This window comes from Acanthopagrus latus, chromosome 20 (genome assembly GCF_904848185.1).
Source record: "Acanthopagrus latus isolate v.2019 chromosome 20, fAcaLat1.1, whole genome shotgun sequence".
Classification (NCBI taxonomy): Eukaryota; Metazoa; Chordata; class Actinopteri; order Spariformes; family Sparidae; genus Acanthopagrus; species Acanthopagrus latus.
The window spans coordinates 4,549,223-4,569,555 of record NC_051058.1 but is presented as its reverse complement, the minus strand read 5'-3'; the positions used below and the strand labels follow the sequence as shown (position 1 = coordinate 4,569,555).

Sequence of the window (20,333 nt, the reverse complement as noted above, 5' to 3'; positions counted from 1 at the left end):
TTGTGCCTTTTTTTCAAAGTAATTGTTTTCTACGGTTCTGTTAATTTAATTCAAAGACTTGTTTTGCGATAGAGCTGTGCTGTTTGTTAAAAGTTCAGACATTTGCCAGTTTATGTTATGGCACATGGGGACATTGACTAGTTACATTCAGTGTGTTTTGAACAGAGGCACTATGCTAAGACCTGATGTGAAGTGTTTCATCTCAGTTTGTGTCAAATTCTATGCAACTGACACCAAACTGCGGTGAATAAATAGAGAAATCCTGCCCTTTACCTTTCTACGACAGATATCGTCATGTATTGTTATATATCTTGCAAAATATCAGAATCACTTTATAAAGTACTGTATCATACCATTTATCCTGCTGCCAAACTATATCCCTTGTAGGGACCTTTGTTGCATGCCATTTTACTCTACTTCCCATCTTTCCTGTCTCTTTCTCTCTTCATATACACTACCAGTCAAAAGTTTGGACATACCTTCTCATTTAATGGTTTTTCATTATTTCTTTATTTTGTATATTCTCACTGAAGGCATCAAAACTATGAATGAACACATGGAATTATGTAGTAAACAAAAAAGTGTGAAATAACTCTAAATATGTTTCATATTTTAGACTCCTCAAAATAGCCATAAGGTGAGAAGGTGTGTCCAAACTTTTGACTAGTAGTGTATATTGATGTGAAATTTCAAACAATGGTTCCAAATGAAACAAACAGTAAAATCAGACAAACGACCCCACTATATTTGATAATCACTGCCCCAAACCCATCCGTGATCCTGAATTTTTGCTGTATAAAAGTCGCTCAAGTGAGCTATACTGAGAGCAGGCTGTTTCTGTGGCTGCACCTTTAATTGCTAATGAGCTCCGTCTGTCAACGCCCACTTGCCTGCTACACACCCCTCTCAGGACGACAATGGCTTACGCTAGCAGTAGCATGCTCAGACTCAAATAGGCTACAACAATTTGGACAGTGAGGATACCTTCAGCACATACATTGATTCAGTTCATTCTCTGCTTGCATCTGCTCTGTAGTTTCAGTGAATTGATGTTGTGTGTCGTCAGGGCCACAAGCAATATAAATCCATGTTCTCCAGCTTCCAACCCTAAGATTTTCACGTTGTACTCAAAAGTGCCTTGAATTCAAAATGTTTCAGAATATAAACACAATGCTCGTAGAAATTGAATCTGCTATGAACCGTTTCTGTTGATGTCATGTCACAGAATGATATAGACCTTTACTGTGAGTGGGCATTATGGACAATAATTGAGTGAGACACCATTAGTGGTAAAGCCATTGGCAGCAAGCTGACGCCATGTCTACAACAATTTAAATCACTCTGACAAAACTTAATTTGAACATTTATACATAGTTCAGTGACCTATACATTACTGATTTGAACAGTCAGGAATCAGGAAATATCAACTGATTCTATACTGAGGCAGTCAGAAGATATTCAAATGAGATGTGAAACAATGTGATATATGAACACCACTATTCCAGTATTGTACTCCTATACTGACATGCTGGATGTATGAGAATAAAATCTGTATGCGACATTTAGCCATAACAACTGGTTGTTATTTGTTCTTGGTTGTTGTAGGCTAGTGCTATGAAAAAATACCAAGTGTTCCCCTTTAATTAACTATACTCTGGCGTCAAACTTAAATCCAATTTGCCAAGCTGCGTTGCTTCAGTCCTTTCACACTGGCAAAAAAACACACCGACACATGCTGACATCCGGCTTTTGTGTGCAATGTGTATAAATTAGTGTGTTCATCATAAAGTTATTCTCCTTTTCAGGCACGATGCTATGGCGTGCATTTAAGTTAAGGCCACTGGTTTGTTAATATCTTTCTATTCGTTCAGTCTATTTCTTACATTGTTCAGTCTGCACGAAGTTTGAAAGAGAGACGGAAGTTGCTCGGAAATGAAGTGCAAGAGTGCAGTTAAATTGTTATGGCAGCTACATCAGTGTGTTCGGTGACACAGTGTGCAACTGTGCAAATTTGCCAGTACCATTCAAATAAATAGGAAAACAAACATTTTAAATTAAATTGTTTCGACTCAATTTCTCGGCTGGATTATCAATATAATGTGATGTGATGTACTAAGGTTACCCAGATCATAGACAGCAACTTATATATATTAATATATCGCAATGTATTGTGAAGTGTATTGTATCGTGAAGTACTTGCCAACACCCAGCTCTGCTGGCAATGTGAATGGAGTTAATTTCCAGTTGTTAGCAGGTTTGTCCACGTATACAAAACCAATGTATACAAGCTATTATAAGTATAAAATTGGTAAAAGTGGCTTTCTCTCGTACATCACATTTGCTACACATCACATTGTGTGTGTACACATGTGCTTTTGCGCATGCACAAAATTTAACTAACACTGGTGAAATTGAAGAATCTTTGGTATTAACTTTATTAGAACTGTAGAACTGAAAATCAGGGCACTCTCCTCCTCCCATCTTCTCAGTGATAAGTTACAATGACACTCGGGCTTTGTAATGTTAGTAAAATATAGTAACTTGGTTATATTTTATAACTTCCATACTCTAAAGTATGCAATTTCATTTTATGAATAGATCGATAGTTATGTGGCTGGATTATCTGGAAGAGAGAGTGGAACGTTGGTAAGTACAGTATTGAGTAACGTGACATGACAGAATGGTTTCTGTTTCTGCCAGCCTGGCTGCCTTCAGTGACCTGTCCCAATCATGGACAAGGTGATGGTGTCACATTATATATTCGAGAATAGATAAGCTGAAAACTGGTCAAATGAGAGCGGTTTGGCTAGACTGCAAAACTAGATATGACTCAAATGCCACACTTGTCAGCCTCCAGTAAAATCAGTTGTTCCAACATTTAATGGACGGCAAAGATTTAACGTCAGACCATATTATCTAACCCCATGGCTGGAGTAATGTGTGACAGGTATTTCATGGAGTAGAGAATTACTTCATGAAAAAAAAATGTCTCTGAGTATCTTTTAGTCTCTCTTTGTCTACACTGAAACATGAATGAACGTGACATGAATTAAAATCTGTCACGCGCATGTATGGCTGATGCAGTTAATCAAGAGGATTTAGATCTTTCAGCAGAAGTGGCCCTCAAATGATAATGACTGACCTCTAGAAATTCGAACAGCGTTTGCAGTAAGTAACAGTAATTCTAAAGAAGTGCAGGTTGTGTGGGGGTGACAGATTTCACATGTGCTTTCGAGTGTTTTCCAAGGTTTGAGAAAATAATACTATCAGGCTCTCCATCTGTTCTACGTTAGACAAAAAACTGTTGGGTGGTGTGAATGTGGGGCTGACGACAGTAAAGACTGCAGGAGGACAGGAATTGCTGCTGGCCATGTTGGTACTGACATGAAAAGCATTATATCTTTTTCTGCATACATTATAGTTTACTAGACACTGTATCCTTAAATGCAGATTATACCAGAAAAAGGACCATGCATGTTTTGAAGGTTTGAAAGTTATTTAACTTGCCACATTGACATCATGTAGTTTGCATAGACCAGTAGTCTTTTTATCAACATTTTGTCACAAGGCAAACGAGACAGTTTCACAACTCCCAAGTTCAACTAGTGGGAAGCTGGGAACGTCCCTTGTCATCATTCTCTCTGACTTCCTCAATCAAAACAGCTTCCTCTTTTTCAGTTTCCATCATAATAGACTTTTTTTCTCAAAGTCACTTACAACACCTCTTAATGACCAATGATGCTGACTCATTCCAATCGTATTCTGCTTGACTTGAGTGCTGGTTTTTACACAATCGATAGCAGTTGATTAAACAGAATGCGGGAATGGTTGGGTATATTGGATACAGTACTTTGGATCAAATACTATCTTCAGACATACATTTTTTCATGCCCATTAATAATCATTTTTCCTCATTTGTTACTGCATAACTCATAGGTAAATTATTGGACCAAGCGTATTCTCTTTCTAAATGCTCTTTGCATTGGCTGCAAAAATTCACTTTCAGACTCACATCAGTCGGGCTCTAGTAAGAAACTGAACGTCTCTGAATGTACTTCAATTGAACTCAACCAAAACAGAGATTCTTCACAGAGGCTCCAGAAACACAAACATTCAAATACAGCCATCTATTTGGTACCTGTCTAAATACATTAAGCTATTAAGCTGTTGCTAGAAATCTTGGTGATGAAATGTTGTTTGGCTTTTTTCAGCTTAGGAACAAACCTCTCAGTATACCTCTGATATTGTATTCTTGTAAGAACCTGCTCAGGTTTTTCAGGCTTTTATCTATTCCAGGCATTCCCAGCTGCAGAATTGTGGACACAGAGCTTTTGAAGATCCCCAAGGCCCTGCAACACCCTGACGGAGGAAATATGGCTTGGCTTCTCTCAAAACTGTGCTTAAAATGTACTTCCATCACTCAGCCTTTTTTGATTTCATCTGATCCTTGTTTTTATTTGTTTAATGAATGTTGCTTTGTACTACTGGCTGCGCGTTTGTGAAACACAATTTGGATAGTTCATTCACCTTTCAGGTGTGGCATATCAAGATGCGATAAAACGGCTTGATCGTTGCGCCTTGAGGTGGTCACAAGACAAAGCCATTCTAAAATGTGTAGTCCTATCAACCAAAACATAGCCAAAGACGTTGCAAGTTCGAAAGCGTGCAGTTGGCATGATGAATGCAGGGCCCCCAGAGCTGTTGCTCATAAGTCAACTAATGCAACATGCAAGTCACATCCCAGCCAAAGCATCCAGATATACTGTGAGTTCCAAAATATGTATGCATCCAGTTCATAGTTGTGATGAGTAATGCATTAACCCATCCTGCACAACACATGCTGATGCATGACCAGTACTAGGGGTGGACCGATTGTCTGTCTGTCTGATTGATACTCAGCATTTTGATATCAGTGTTTTTTTTGTGTCTGATTGCCAATGAAATATAAAAAACTGAAACATGCAGTACTTCACTGGCTCTGGTGTAGCACAATTTCTCTGTGAGTGGTCACCACCCTGCGGTCTCAGCGTCCATAACACTCTCTGCTGTCAGGATTAATAGCCAATGAGCACTGAATAATATGATTTTGCTTGCTAAAGTAATCAAATAAATGAAGTGGAGTGAAAGTCTGAAGTAGCAGAAAATGGTAGGGTTGCACTGATACCATTTTTTTCAAACGAGTACCAGTACCAGTACCAGTATTTTCATCTGTGTACTTGCTGTTACCGAGTACTGATACTGACATTTCTACCACAAAAACAACTATTAGGTTACAGATGCACTGAATTTGAAGACAGATTTATTTTCTTCGCTGCTTGTTACAACAAATTATAATAAATTAAATAAAAATGAAAATAAATAATCACCATTTCCTGTTTCAACAAAAAACCTCCACATTGGCACTGCCTCCCCTTTTAACAAAAATAAACTTGACGAAATATCAATGAAATTTGACAAATCAAACAATGAAATTTATTACACAGTTAACACAGTCAACTAAATATCTCAATTAAACTATTGCACAGTCTCAACATTTGAGTAAGCATGATATACACTGAAGTGCCCTAGTAGTTTCAACGTCTGCATGTAATCAAGAACTGACTGTCAAATCAAAAACATTTAGACAATATTTATTGTCACTTAACATTTAATTACACAGATATATAATACTGTAGATATGTATTATTTTCTTCTCTCTGAACATTTGATGATAGGGCTGCACAATGTTTAATCACAATTCCATTCTGGATTTGCTCAATCCCAAAGCAAGAGGTACTACAGGAAAGGTTTTCTGCGAAGTAGCTACAGGCATAACACACAACATACATATACAGTATAGCACTGCACAAAGTGGTAACAAAGTCTTATTGGGATAATTGTGAGAGATACTATGACTGTGATATGATTCATGATCGATGGTAATGACCATATTTGCACAATAATTTTCTTCTTCACTGAAAAAACTCTTAAAATCATGATGTTGTAACATTTGTTGGAGTCAATACTAGGAATGTTTAAATTTTAGGCAACTTCTTGAATTTGCCTTATCAATCAATTATCAGTTCATCATTAATAACATATGAAATATGGTGGATGTTTCTCCATTAGAGAACTTTGGGCCACTGACATGATCTTTGTAGGATGCAAAATCAGATTGGGCCACATTAGGATAGTTAATGAAAACACCAAGGTACTCGAACAATCAACTAAATAGCACAATATCATTGACATCATTTTAATTGCATATATTAGGGCTACTAAATTAAATAAAATATCATAACATCAGTTTGTATAAAATGTCTTCTTCGTTTTTTTAAAATGACCTGTATTTTAATTAAATACTTTTTCTTATATCAGTATTTTGTACTTTATTTGACATATTTGATAAAATCTTAAATTGGATTAATCAATTAATGATTACTCATTAACATTCCTAAACAGTGTACTAAATAAACACATTTTCTGGAGAACAATATTTGTAGGCCAGGGCATCTCTGCAGCACTACAGTACTTTATCATAACACATGTCACATAAAAACTGCAGCCTCTGGAATTTTAGGCATTTTAATTGGCCATGTTGCAATTTAGATCATTTATCTATTAAGTTTAAAGCCCTAATATTGTACAAGAAAGGTTCTTACTGTTAGTATATCGGAACAGGATACAGATCATATTTATGATGTAAAATATATGGGCTTATGATGTAATTGGTGCAGAGATTAGATGACTAATTGATAGTCATGCAACAGTAAATGATTCATTACAAAAAAGACCAAAAACTTGATACTGTTGTATTACTAAAAAATAACCATCGCATTTTCAAAAATAAAAACAAAAGTTCACAGTTGCTCTTAGCTGGCATTCAATAAGGATTCAAAAACAAGCGTTTCCTTTGACAGCCTTACACTTCACAAATACAATCTGATACCACTCTCATCATATTTACACACTGCATGTTTTCTCATCAGTAGAGGGACTTTTCACTGACCTTCAAGCACAGCCTAACCCATATGTCAGGCAGCTGATACCATCAGCCTATATCGGCTTATCACAGAAATATCAGTACATATCAGTATTCACACACACACAGCTTAGCACACTGATGTTATAATTTAAGTGAAAACCTTCAAATAATACTGCCTTTAGAAAGAAGGCTTTCAACCCCTCTTTTCATAAAGACTGCATACAGACTGTCAGTTGAAAGTTTATTAATAAATCTGCTGATGGAGTACTGGACAATACGAGTGCAGATTTTCCTTATGTAAAGACTGATTGAGCAACTGGCTGGATATAAAAAGGTATAGGTTACATGGAACACCGTTTACAAACAATGACATTGCAAATTAAATCCTTGGCCAAGCCCATAACCTGACTCACATTGATTCACATTGAATACACACGGTTGAGTGTTGGCGGATAACAACTGCCTCCAGTTTGTTTCAAGTGGATATAAACAGCAGCAACTAGTTTAGGTCACCTCAGATGGCCCCATAAACAAGCCAGCTCTCAGTGTGATATGCAGCCTGTGGAAAATCAGGTGCACAGTCTTAACCCTTTTTGAAACAACGAAGTGCCTCAAAGCTCTTGAGTTTGGTGCACATAGGGGTTTCGTCATGGCAGTGTGGGACAAAAGCCTCTCAACCTTCAGACAGACAGTTTAAAGTGTTGTGATGTTTGAAGTCTAAAGACCATTGAAGCAATAAGATGGTGGTACCTTAACCTGCTGCTGAACATAATGATGTAATTTGTTATTTTATTTGCCTTTACTGCTGAAGCACGCATTGCCTGTCACTGAAATGCACTCATTTGCATTGAAAGGGGAAGTGCGGGTTATTGGATTAAGTTCAGCAGACCTTGAGACCTTAAGAACTGGAGACTGCCAGCAGCATCCAGGCCACTCAACCAGACAAGCTGGACAAAACGTCACCACGAGCATTGTGATCACCCCAGGAAATGCCAGAATAAGAGCTAAGCTACACAAAATGGACCTAAACCTGCATCTCTACCCAGTATGGCTGCCCCATTCTTGCCAAAATGTGAATCCTGGTGTTTCTCCATGAGATTTGAGAACATTAATTGTCACTATCAAACACTCACTTTAACGATATGGTAATACACTGTATCATAGTGTCAGTCTTCCTCTGTAATCCCATTCCAATGTCATTCTTACTATTTTTCATATTCACATCATTTTCACATTTTGAATGCTCAAATTTAGAATATTATGACTACGTATAATATATCTCTACACTGTATATTAATGCTTATGTATTGCCAAAGCCTATATCAGCATATCAGCAAGTTCTGAGCGCTACAGGAAATTCACATACTACCAATAACTTTAACCTGGTAGCTTACTTGCTAAGTAATATAGTTTTGATACTGGCCCCTTTCACACAGAGTAGCCGCATTATCGCCGCAGCGGCGGGTTCACCAATTCTCCGCCGTTGGTCGTTCAAAATTACATAATTACATAATCGGCATCGGTAAACTGGATGATGTTTAACTTTCTCACTCACGGGACGGAGGTGGTTTTCTGGGGGAAAGTCTCGGTCCGGAGGGCTGACCGTCACCATGACAACAGTAACTACAACACAACGCACGCTGTTTTTCGGGCAGAAATTTGATGGGGAGTTGCTGGCCCAGGTTGGAAGACAAACAGGAAGACAGATGCTTCTCAACATATATGTGCAGTATTTTTTTTCTCATATAAGTTGCCAAAGACAGTTACAGTTACTTTTTGTTTGGTCATGTAACGTTGCTTTGAGGGACATTTCTCTAGCTGAGTGAAGGACCTGTATTGTTATCAGACCATCTGAATGACATGGCCTCGATACACGCAGGCGGTTTATCCGTGGTTGTGATTCATTTAACTATATGTTCTTCATGTGTGACAAAGCTATCTCATTCTTGTATGTGTTTAGGCCGGAAACATCATAGCACAGACAGAAGCTGAACCCTGGATGTTACTGATGACTGCTGTCCTTTAATCACCATACATGTTGCAAACTTCTTGTTAGCTGTGAAGGCAACTCTGTTAACATAGCATTAAGTTAGCGTAGCTGCCTAGCTAATGTCAATCAAAACCCATATCCAGCATTTGGTTGTTTCGCCACCCAAGTGCTTCAGACCTCAGCGCCAGAGCTTTTCTCTGGACATGAGGTCAAAGGCAGAGCAGAGTTTCTCACATAAGCAAAAACACTGAGGCTGGCTAATCTGTTTCTGAGTGCCTCCTTCCTGCTTGTCCTGCACGTGCTGCCCTATCAGGTTACTATAGCAACAGGGATTGACAGCTCCGTGAATGAAGAAGAGAAAGGAGACAGAAGATTGAGTTGTATGCTTGCATATTGAATTAATGGCATGTTTTGCTTTACACTGTATAACTGGGATTGTGTGACAATTCAAAAAAGGCAATTGCATAGGGAAATATATTTATGGATATATTCTAGTAGAATGTACATTTCTTGTAATTTTCTTCTGTTTTTGTTGTTCGTGTTTATGTACAGGTTTTATCATTATTATTATCATCATTATTTGTATTATTATTATTTTTCTGCATATTTCTGGGACTCTGAATGGGAGCAGCTGTAATGCAATTTTTCCCTCTGGGATCAATAAAGTATTTCTGAATCTTATGCTGATTCTGAAACAGAAGCAAGTGAATCGCCACCAACTAGAAAGGAGAACGCATAAATGTATGAATCGAGATCGTGATGTTTTACAATGAGTCAAGCAGCCCACCTACCCAGCCAACTCCTGGCTAATGTTTGGTCACAGGAAAATGGAATTGACAAAATATGCTGCTTGTCTTCACCATTAATGAGAGTAATATTCAGCACTTTAATCAAGAATGGAAAATAACAATTGGTTACAGATTTAATGCAGACTACATAATCAACACTTCTTTGTTGGTACAGTTTGTCTTCCCCCAGATATGAATTCATAATATGCAACACAGCATAATTACTCTCTGGATGTATATTTGCATATCTACTGTATAATGTCCAAGACGTGTATGAATATACACAGCATGTACATCAACAACTATATTGTTTTATTTCATTTAAATTGTATTTTATTCATATGTATCTTTGTACATGAAGGGGCTACGACTTACATTTCATTGATCAACCCCGTGCAATAAAATTACCTTGTTTTAACATTAAAAACACAAATCAGTATTTTTGTATCTATCTTAACAAGAGATAAAATTGACTGTGTTTACTTTGAAACAAGCCACTCCAACTTTACAGTTTTTCAACACCTTTAAGATTAGAGTTTTGGTTCAAGAGCCCACAACTTTTCTATTTGTTCAATCTTAATTCCAGCGGCAGCAAGCAGAGCTGCCTCAATAGAGATATTCAGCCAAAAAAGGGCTCTGATAAAACCATTACAAGTTTGCCAAACACCAAAAAGTTGAGAGTTAAAATAGGGAACTAGTTAGTGGAAATAGTGCCGCATTTAGCTGCTGAAAAGACAGATATTTCATGGAGTTCACAAGTACATACATTCAGAAGACTGGGATGTCAAAAGGACTCGTTTAAGTGTTCCAAAGTCCAAGAAACAATCAAAAGTGATGCACAGAAGCACCACAAGAAGTGTTTTACTTTGAAGCAGCTGCAGACTTCTGGCATACACGCAAGTATTGTGTTAATGCCATGGTGTGCTTTTCTGTTGATGTATCAGGATATCAATGTATGTTGCACTTGCTGAATATAGTTGTTGCTTGTTCATACATGATATCTAGGTTAACTACGCTGGTAAATATGTTGTAAAGTATATCGTATCTATAAATGCAGCACAAACTAGAGATGCACCAAAACTGCATGAGACACACTATTTGCTCACATTTCACATCCCAATCACGACATTTACACATTCCATGTTTTCTCGACATTTCTTCTCTACATCGCATGTGTGTGAACACTGCTTTACCACCACTGCAACCGCCCTTGGATGACACTTCCCCATAGTCGCACACAAAACATACATGACATTTGAAGAGTTGTCACAGGCCTGGCAGCAATCGCGCTCTCAAAACTGTGACGTTCAGGATGCAAGACACCAACGTATGTGAACTGTAGGGCTTCCAGATATAGGGGTTTACAGCTGACACCTGATTGCAGCAAGAGCAACCATTGCGAGATTCAAGCCACATTAGTATTACCACAGCCAGAGACATGACCTCAGGTGACTCTAACAGAGCGACATCATCCAAGGCAGTCGACGTGGTGTTGTGGGTGCTAATGTGGGTCTCTGCGGTGGTGGTGAAAGAAATCGAAAGCTTCCATAATACTCCCACTGGGATTTACTGTAAATGTGTGGTACTACTGATTAGCAACCTTGTAATACTAGCCTGTAGTGCAATACCTTTAATTAAACAGAGTGTGATATTAAAATGCCTTAATGGGGATTTTGTGGTATATCTATTAAAAGGGCCCTTTGCCCACTGTATGAGCTTTCATCACCATACAGAAACATTCCCAGTGGGACTATGGTGTGTTTTATTAGGCTCGGCACTTCCTACTCTCTGGTATTGTCATCTACTGTGCTATCCCTCAATTGTTCCTAGAGGGGTTTAGTCTGTCGTTATCGTGTCGGAGGTGCATAAATACTGAAACAGCATCATTATTAAGCTGTGTTTGACGTGTCACTACATGACTGCCCTTCCTCGGGGAGAGAACAGCCGTGTGCGACTTCTTAACGCGGCAAACGAAACCCCCTAATTTAACATGACATTAATTGGGAGCTTGTTAAGACAGTAAATGCTATTAAGTGGGTTATTTGTGGTTCGCCGTGGCCGGTGGTATACTTCTGAATGGCTGCCCGGAAACAAAACAAAAGCAGCTCATGACATAATATGGTACAACCTTGTCAGGTAGTACGCGAAGTACACACAAGGCCACGGGAGATCTTGTGACATACACGGCAGCAAGTCATGACAAAAAAAAAAACACCGGATCGACACCGGCGATGGGTGACGTACTCACCCAGAAGGGGAGCTCCGGTCCGCACAGCTTCTCCATCTCCGTCGCGGCGGAACAGCGGGAAACCACCGGGTCGCTGTGTGTCTTCTCTACAGGTCGAGTCCTTCTCTGGCCGGGCCACTTCTCCGAATCCCCCTTTCCGCAAGAAAAACACGCTCGCCGACGGTCACATGCCACACAGACAGGTATGCGTTGCTGTCGGCGCCTCGGGTCTCCGTGTCCGCCGCCAAGCGTGGACCGTCAAGCTGCAGGAAACGCTCCGCTCCTTCCGCTCTGTTGAAAAAAACAAAACGAATTGCAAAGTAAGTTACAGCAGAAGGGGAATTATTTCTACGGGAGGCTGTCGCGATGGCAGGGCGGGGCATCCGTTTACAAAGCCCCACCTCTCTCTCTCTCTCTCTCTCTCTCGCTCTCTCTCTCTCTCTCTCTCTCTCTGTCTCTGTCTCTCTCTCTGTCTGTCTCTCTCTGACACCATGACTCAGCAGTTTGCTGCTGAGTCATATCACGTGCAGATAGTAATATGTCACTTCTAAGGTGGTCCTCAATCAGGCTAGATGCAGTAAGGGTCACCAGAGAAGCAAAGTCCCATCCCTTCTTACAGAGGTGTATTGACTACACCATCACATGATAAGAACGTGAAATGTTTTTGTTATAACATGAAAGGTTTCACGTTTAAATGGGATAACTTACATTGTAATAACGTGAAACGTCCTCCTTCCTTTTGAAGGTAGAGTCAGTTCTCTCTGATCAGCTGTGGGCATCACAGGTACAAGATACCGAGCACAGCTACAGACTGGACGATCTTTCTAGTTTGCCTTCGATAGTGATCAGTCTGACCCGTCTGCGATCAAATTGCTTATTTAGCCGGGGGAGAAGCGTTGTAGCGTGTTTCTGTGTATAAAAGAATATTCATAACAACTATTATTCTGATCCATGCTTAATAAATTATCCATCTTTAATAAAAGCAAAAACTCTCCATTTCTTAACCTAAGTATCAATTTATGTGAATGAACATGAACTTGATACAAGTACAAGGTACAAGGTGAATTAAATGTCATTTTTAAACAATGTCTAAATCGCTTTTTTTTTTAAACATCTTGACGAGGCATTGGTGATGTGATGAAACTCAGTCGATGCAGTAGATGAACTCTCAGTGTTGTTAATGATGTGGCAGGTGATGGCGGTGTGATGCACATATTTTACAATAGAGTTCTCTTGATGTCTGGAAGCGCAGTCATGGGGGTACAGTGTGAACAGGCGGGGGGTGAACACACAGCCCTGGGGGCAGCTGGTGTTGAGCACTAATGTAGAGCAATCCAAACTCTCTCGGGTCTGTTTGTGTGGAAGTCTATTATCCAGTTGCAGCGTGTTTTCCTTCAGCTTCACAGTGAGACTGTGTTGAACGCTGTTAACAAGCAGCATTCTGCTCAAAAGTTTGCCACCATACCCTAGGGAGGGGGGTAGTGTGACAGTCTCGATGGACATGGTATTTTCTTTTTGTTTGGCGTTGGTTTAATGGAAAAGTAAGCTGCCTGCTGCCTGTTCCAGAGAGAACCACCAGAGTGCCCCAAATTGTGTTCCTGCTGCTGAGATCAGCCACCACCAGTGAATATGTATTTGTGGTGGTGGGGTAGTGATGAAGGGAATAACAATGATAACAACAATGATAACAGCAACGATAGCAACAATAAAAACAACAGTAAAGCCTTTAGTTATGACAAAACATAAAACCTAAGAAAACAACCTCTAAATAAAGGAGTCAAAAAACATACATAAAATGTATACAGTAAGAAATATACCAAATACTATACACTATATACACTATCATATAGTATATATGATACTACACTGACCATATAAAGATATATGTATAAATACACTATTATCAGTATTGTTATTGTTGTTGTGACCATCATCCTTCAAATTGTGACTAGTAGACAGGCAAAATAAAATAAAAGGGAATAAAGGTGGGAAAATAAAAAATACAAATAAGTATTGTTTGATATTATAAGATCTAGGTAGCATGAATATAGCCATCGTCGCTGCTTTGTGTACAGCTTAAATAAATTACAAACGAGGATCCAATATTTAAAAATGCACTAGAATACATATTGAAGTTTATCAGCCAGAAAGTATTGATGCAAGTTTGGTGCTGCAAGTCCTCCTTGGGGATTTGTTTTTTGTAGATGTTAGTTTGATTCATGCTGTCTTGTTTTCCAATAGAATTGAGTGATGACTGAATCCAGAGATTGGAACCAAGAGCTGGTGAGTTGGCTTGGGGTCATAGTAAAGACAGAAAGGAGACTTGAAGGGTCATGCAGCGGAGGAGGTTGTCGGATATTGTTTTAAGTAGTGGGGTGAAGTTGAGGCCGAACAGCTCTGACAGCTTGGGGGAGATATTAATGCCAAGATATGTGATGTGAATTGCGCTTGAAGGGATAGGTGGTGTGTGGGCTTCCACATCCATGTTGTTTGTAGTGGGAGGAAGGAGGATTTATGCCAGCTAATGGAGTCATTAGTGATGTTTGAATATGTATTTAATGAGTCTGAAGTTTCTTGTAGTGATAAGTTAGGTTTTCGCAAAAAAATAAGCAAAATGTAATGGGCGTAGAGATTCATTTTATGATTTGCATTTTGGTGTTAAATCTTGCTTGGCACTTACTGAGGAAGCAGTCTGAGCTATTATGATATGGACAATAAAAGGGCTTGACCTTACTCCTCTTCCGAGACAGCACTGGGGGTTGCCTTGCCGGATTTGTGGCCGCAGCATTTTCTACTCTATGCAACAACAAATCCACGTGTGTAATCTGCCGCTTGTCAGCCTCGACGCTCTGTTGGCCGTTTCCTTTTCCTGCTAGTTGGACTTCACTGCCTGGACACCAGGAAACAGAAATTTATCCTAGAAGTGTGTGTTTTATGTTTATTTTTTTCCACTGTTACTGTTGGTTAAATATTTACCCAAAACTGAAAGCAAGCAAGATATGTTTTCTTAGCAAACATTTTTATATTTTCTAGTATGATTCATTTGCAAGGGTTATTAGGGCTCAATATCTGATACTTGTCTGTCAGGGATGTTTTTTTGTTTTTATGAGTAATTAAATCCAAATTTGATTAGGATTGCTTGTGTTAGCGTGAACTTGGTTATTGCTGGTCTTTTCGGGCAAATAAAGCTTTATCCTTTCCCCCCTTTTGTGTGGCTCTGTTCTTAAGTTCTCTTTTTCTGTCAATTACACATATTTCTGTGAGTTTTGTGTAAAAATGCAACCCTATTTTTGGCCACCAGGAAAGATTGTTGAAGTGTGGGAATCGCTGCTTTATTTGAAGGATTGGTTAGTCTCACCCTTTTCTATGACATGATGATTTTCCCCCCACTTTAAGTGAAGCAGTTAGAGAAAGTTATAAGCATTTCTGTCTTCAGCTGTGGTTGAATAACTTAAGTTTCACTGTAGTTAGTTCTGAGCACAGCTTAAAGCCTTACTGAAACCTGTTGCCTACACACACACTGCCTGGTCAAATCTGCAGTCTGATATTACATAAAACATGTTTTCATTGTATATATTTAGGATGAATATATAAGTCCAAATACCAAAGGCATCCTGGCAAACTTGTAATTGAGCCAATTCAGGTCAAATCATAGGGGAGAGAGTTTGGTTTTGGTTTGTAATGTAAAATAGTTGATGTGTCTTGCTGACAGTTGATGGGCTAATAGCAGTAGGAATTTCTTTTTGCTCAGTAAACCTAAACAGCAATGACTTCAAACTTATTGTGCTGGAACTCCTGCTCTTTGGGCTGTAAAGACACTCAGCCATAAGACTTTGTTAAGTCTCCTCCTTGTCCAACAGGGGATCTGATTACCGGACGTTAAGCCCTTCTGTTCTCTTCCTACGTTCCAAGAAGAACTGACCTTGGCCTGCAAGCAGATGCATCTGTGTCCTTGATTAGTGGGATGCCTTTCTGATACAGTGCAGGTGAACGAAGCCAGCCTGCAGAGGACCTGCAGAGTGCAAACTGACATGTAAGAGAAGTACCTCTGTTGTATTTAAACTGCCGGAGCTGTCACAAGCCATCAGGTATCCATGTAGGGCCTATAAAGTGAGGCTCCACCCTTAGACCTGCAAGCCCATTTATCTCTCCATGAAGGCCAGGAAGGCTTTCCCACTGGTTCACTGGCTTGTGTCTGATTTATACAGGACAGCCAAAACTGTGCTCAAATAAGTCTTGCTACTAAATAATGTTTGACATTTTAAAGTTATAACTCACTGAAGTCCAGGGGAACCATGATAATGCTTTCACCGGAAAACACTCCCTTTGTGAATATGACAAAAGAAATGAAAAGCTGCATTTACAATTACAAATATGCATTGTTGTTCATTTAACATTATCATCTGATGTGCTCCTTGTATTTAATTGTTCCTGCTGTTAATGAAAACAAACAGATTATCTCTTGTAAACCCCACAGTGGGTCACACTGGGAGTTCCCAGGGCTGAGCACACCATCTAGTGGTAAACTACAGTAGGAATAACTGATACATATATGTGGCATTACAACCATGATAATGTTTATCATTGGCATTCATTATCAACTACATCTTAGAAGTAAGAGTAGCAGTATATTTGAAATATAATTTCAAAGCCTACGAAACAAATTATAGTACGTCCTCACAGTTAATTTCAACTTCAATTCAAGTTCGTTTTACTCATAAAGAGAATATATTACTTATTAGTTATATAATTTGTCCTGAGGGCGCTTTCTCAAGTCAAGCTAGTCAACACCTAATGATGTCATCAGGCTTCATTTTCATCACTGTGCACCTTAACATTATTTTGTTCTATATATCTTTTACACTCATTTGGCCAATATGACATTATCCAGAACTTTTCAGTAGGCCTACATTGCTGTATTGCAAATCCTTACGAAATATTCTATAGATAGGGATACTACATTTTTGTTTCACGAGCTGTAAGCCATAAGCCTTGAAATATTTCACTTTGTGTAATAAATCTAGAATATATGAGATGTTTGACTTTTTGGAAAAATGTACTTCTTCATGATATTAACATTTTTTGAGATCCAACTGTAGGTCTTTTCTGCTGGGTCTGCTTAGGGAAAACTGGACAGGGTGGTCAAGAGACCGAAAACCAGTAAAAGGCAGGTCCACGATGAATTAGAATCTGCAGGAAGACAGATGTTAGTGTCCACAGTCAAGCTTGTTTTGCATTTTTATGGGCTGCTGTGCAAGAAAGAATCAAATCAATTTTATTTATGTAATCCAAAATCAATCACATTGCCTTAGTGGGACAACATCCACTGTCATTATAGACCCTTGATTCGAGTGTGTAAAAAAAAAAATTCCCATATTGAGAAAAAAGATGGAAGAAACCAGCCGTTGCTCCAGACGAGGCATCTTAATGCTTGACTGAAGTTTGCCAGTGATCACATGAACAAAGCAAAGCCTTCTAGAGGAAACTCTGGTCATTAACAAAAAACAAGTTTTGCCGCCATTATCCCAAACACACTTCCCAATGTCTTGACTTGAACCCCCATCAAAATCATGCGGACTGTGCCGAAGAAACAAGTCCATGCCAGGAAGCAAGCAAGTTCAATAAAAATGTACCAATTCTGTCAAGAGGAGTGGTTAAAAATTCAGCCAGAGGGTCACACTTTGTCAATCAAGGTGAAGACCCAAGTGCACTCAGTACACAGAAGGCAGGATTGGGGAACAAACAGCAAACTTTATTTAAACACATCTGAATGAAACACAAAAATCAAGAGTTCAGGCAAACCAAAAACAATTTACAAGGACAAAAGTCAACGTATCAACAAAAAGGGCTTCAACGAAGTGCAAACAAAAGCAGTATTGCTGCAATTTTCTCTCAGCTGCAGGTGACTTCAGTTTTCTCCTTGATCGTGGCAACTGGGCCATGCACTGTATAACTGCAGCTGTTTGTACAGTTGATCTCAGGGCCTGTAACTGTTCTGAAATGACTCCAAGTGACTTTCCTGTCTCATTCAAATCAATACTGTGCTCTTTCAGATCAATGCTGAGCTCTAGATTGTCCCATTGTAGAGTCTGTGACTGAGTCTAATTGGTGTATCAAACAAACCTTATCAGAATGGACCCAGAATATTCATCAGCCGTTATCAACCAGAATCCCTCAGAAGAAGTGAAGAAGCCGTGCTACAGAGCAAATCTGATTCACAGAACTTTCTATAATCACCAACATGTATCCTTCAAGATGTGTGTATAATCTAGAACCAGCAGATTTGGTCACATTTAAGACCTATAAGACATTCATTATTGAACAAATCTTCATAAATGTTTTTTTTTTGTTTTTTTTTTTTGTAACAAGGCAGGATGTCTTCCATACATTCATCACAAATCCGAGCTGTAGAAATCATTGAAACTGGAGGCTTCCACTATATACATGTTCTTTATGAGTGAATTCAAACTTCTAACACTTAACGCAAAACACAACGTTTTATTTTGAAAGTTTCAGTGAAGGGTGGGCGGGTGTGCGCGCTTGGCATCTCCAGGCATTTGCGCTGTCGGAGCACATCTGGAGAGCGGGTTCGCTCTCAATTTGAAACGATCGGCCTCACCCGCACGCAGCAGTCACTTACACTGTGTCATAAACAGGACTCGGACTGGCCCGCTCCCTGACACGCTCAGTTTTATGCTGCACACATCACTGGCTGGTGGTGAGACATGACAGCAGAGCGCTGAATGAAGACTGAGGGACTGAAATTGATCCGCGACAGCTGAACTCGCGCAGGAACGGGAATGAATCAGTTCAGAGTTTCCTCCGAGGACTTGCGCTGTCTTCCACCGAGGCCACCGGCTCTACCTGCAGCTTCACCGAAGAGACGGTTTGTGAGGCTGCGGAGGAAGACGAGCGATGGCTCTCAGCAGTGAGTATGAATGACTGTTAGGCGCACGCTGCTTTGACTCTGGGTACGAATCAGTTCTATATGGGTGGAGATGGCTGTGCAGTCCAAATGTCCTTTTGTTGCTTTCTCTTTCTATCATGTCTCTCACATGCTCTTAATAAATGAGTTGAGAAATCCCAGTCTTCCACTTCTATTCTGAAGGTACCTCAGGATGATTGAGGGGAGATGCTCAAGAGAGAGAAATTCACGAAAAGCACAATTAAAGTCATGTATTTTTTGCCCATAACATGCAGTGAAAATACTGACACGCACTCCCTCATCTTCCATTATGGAACTTTTTTGTGGTTCCACCACTGAATTCAACTATTTCGCTTATATTAGTCATGATAAATCTTTTCATCCGACTGGTGTAACCGCAGAGGACCTTTGGACCCCAGTGTTAAGAAGATTACAGGCTTGATCAGATGTGAAACAACGCCTCATTATTACACTAATGTACTGATGGAGCTGAGGGAGGCATGGTGACTGAGACCGGGCGGCATTGTGCTGTGGACAGACATGTATGTAGCACTCTGCAATGTGATGGAACTTCTGGAGGATAGCTTTACGGCCTCATACGCCTCATATTTTGTCTTAATGTTTCTTGTACATGTTGTGCTACTAGTGTTAAGTAATGCTTTCTTTTTTTCTTGTCACTGTTATATTTTAGCTGTGGTGCATGCTTCTCTCTAGTCTTGTCTGTAAAAAGTGTTATACAAATAGATTTTTAAAAATTTAGTTTAAATTCTGAGCTGCTATTTCCTGTTGTTCTCTCTTGCATATCGTTCTGCTCCTTCATTTTCTGTCATTTTTGAACCACTTCCCTCTCCTTCCCCCATCCTTTTCTTAACTCGATGGTGACAAAACTCTGCTTGGTCCCATCCGGAACCACCCTGCCTTCCTTCGATGACTGATCACAGTCAGAGATGAAGGCACAGATCAGCTGCTAGGGATTCAGCGTGTCTTTTGCAATTCTCCCCAAGGACCCATCCTTCTCCTCTGCTCGTCAGATCAGCTTCGTCCAGCGACCGTTCATCCACCAGCAGGTCAGCCGAGGGCAAGGCGGTTAGAGCGCCCAGCAAGAGCTCTGTCCGTCGCCATACCAGCCGACTCTCAGGTGGCTTTCTCCGTGGCCCCAGCTCAGGCTCCATGTCACTGACGGCGGGCATCAGGTCCTCACTGTCCATCCAAGCCAGGAAGGGAAGCAGTATGTCGCGAATACTTTACATTTTCCCTGCATGTTTGGTCTTGAATTGTGTTGTCATTGGAAGATATGGATATAAGGCCGCTGTTGCTGCATGTAGCATGTTATCATCGATACATTTTTGCTACAAAGGTCAGCTGACAAGTCACAGTGAGCCGGCTGTGAAAAACACTGAAAAGTTGTATAATCTTCTGTGGCTCTGGATTAGCTGTCT

The 20,333-nt window shown here is 39.7% G+C and overlaps 2 protein-coding genes and 1 long non-coding RNA gene across 8 annotated transcripts in view; 2 read left to right on the top strand and 1 right to left on the bottom strand.

Moving 5' to 3' along the window:
• The window catches only part of abcc3 (ATP-binding cassette, sub-family C (CFTR/MRP), member 3), a 53,564-nt gene extending 41,289 nt beyond the window's left edge, over positions 1 to 12,275 (bottom strand). The window contains exon 1 of one of the 5 annotated variants that reach the window (XR_005071769.1): positions 11,991 to 12,273. Coding sequence is in view for 4 of the 5 variants with exons in the window: in XM_037081006.1 (XP_036936901.1) it covers positions 11,991 to 12,026 (36 nt within the window). In the remaining variant the exon portion in view is untranslated. Of the gene's footprint in view, positions 1 to 11,990 lie in introns of all 5 variants that reach the window. The other 4 variants (XM_037081006.1, XM_037081007.1, XM_037081004.1 and 1 more) reach the window with 4 other exon arrangements.
• Positions 12,179 to 15,151, top strand: LOC119009597. The gene is made up of 3 exons (XR_005071770.1): positions 12,179 to 12,289; positions 14,211 to 14,252; positions 14,720 to 15,151. It is a non-coding gene; the product is annotated as an uncharacterized LOC119009597 (long non-coding RNA).
• Positions 15,152 to 18,562: 3,411 nt separating this feature from the next.
• LOC119009727 (ras-associating and dilute domain-containing protein-like) overlaps positions 18,563 to 20,333 on the top strand; it is a 29,869-nt gene continuing 28,098 nt past the window's right edge. Inside the window, exons 1-2 of one of the 2 annotated variants that reach the window (XM_037081263.1) lie at positions 18,563 to 18,897; positions 19,931 to 20,122. In XM_037081263.1, coding sequence (XP_036937158.1) covers positions 18,885 to 18,897; positions 19,931 to 20,122 — 205 coding nt within the window. In that variant the 5' untranslated portion in view covers positions 18,563 to 18,884. Of the gene's footprint in view, positions 18,898 to 19,925; positions 20,123 to 20,333 lie in introns of both variants that reach the window. The other variant, XM_037081262.1, reaches the window with a different exon arrangement.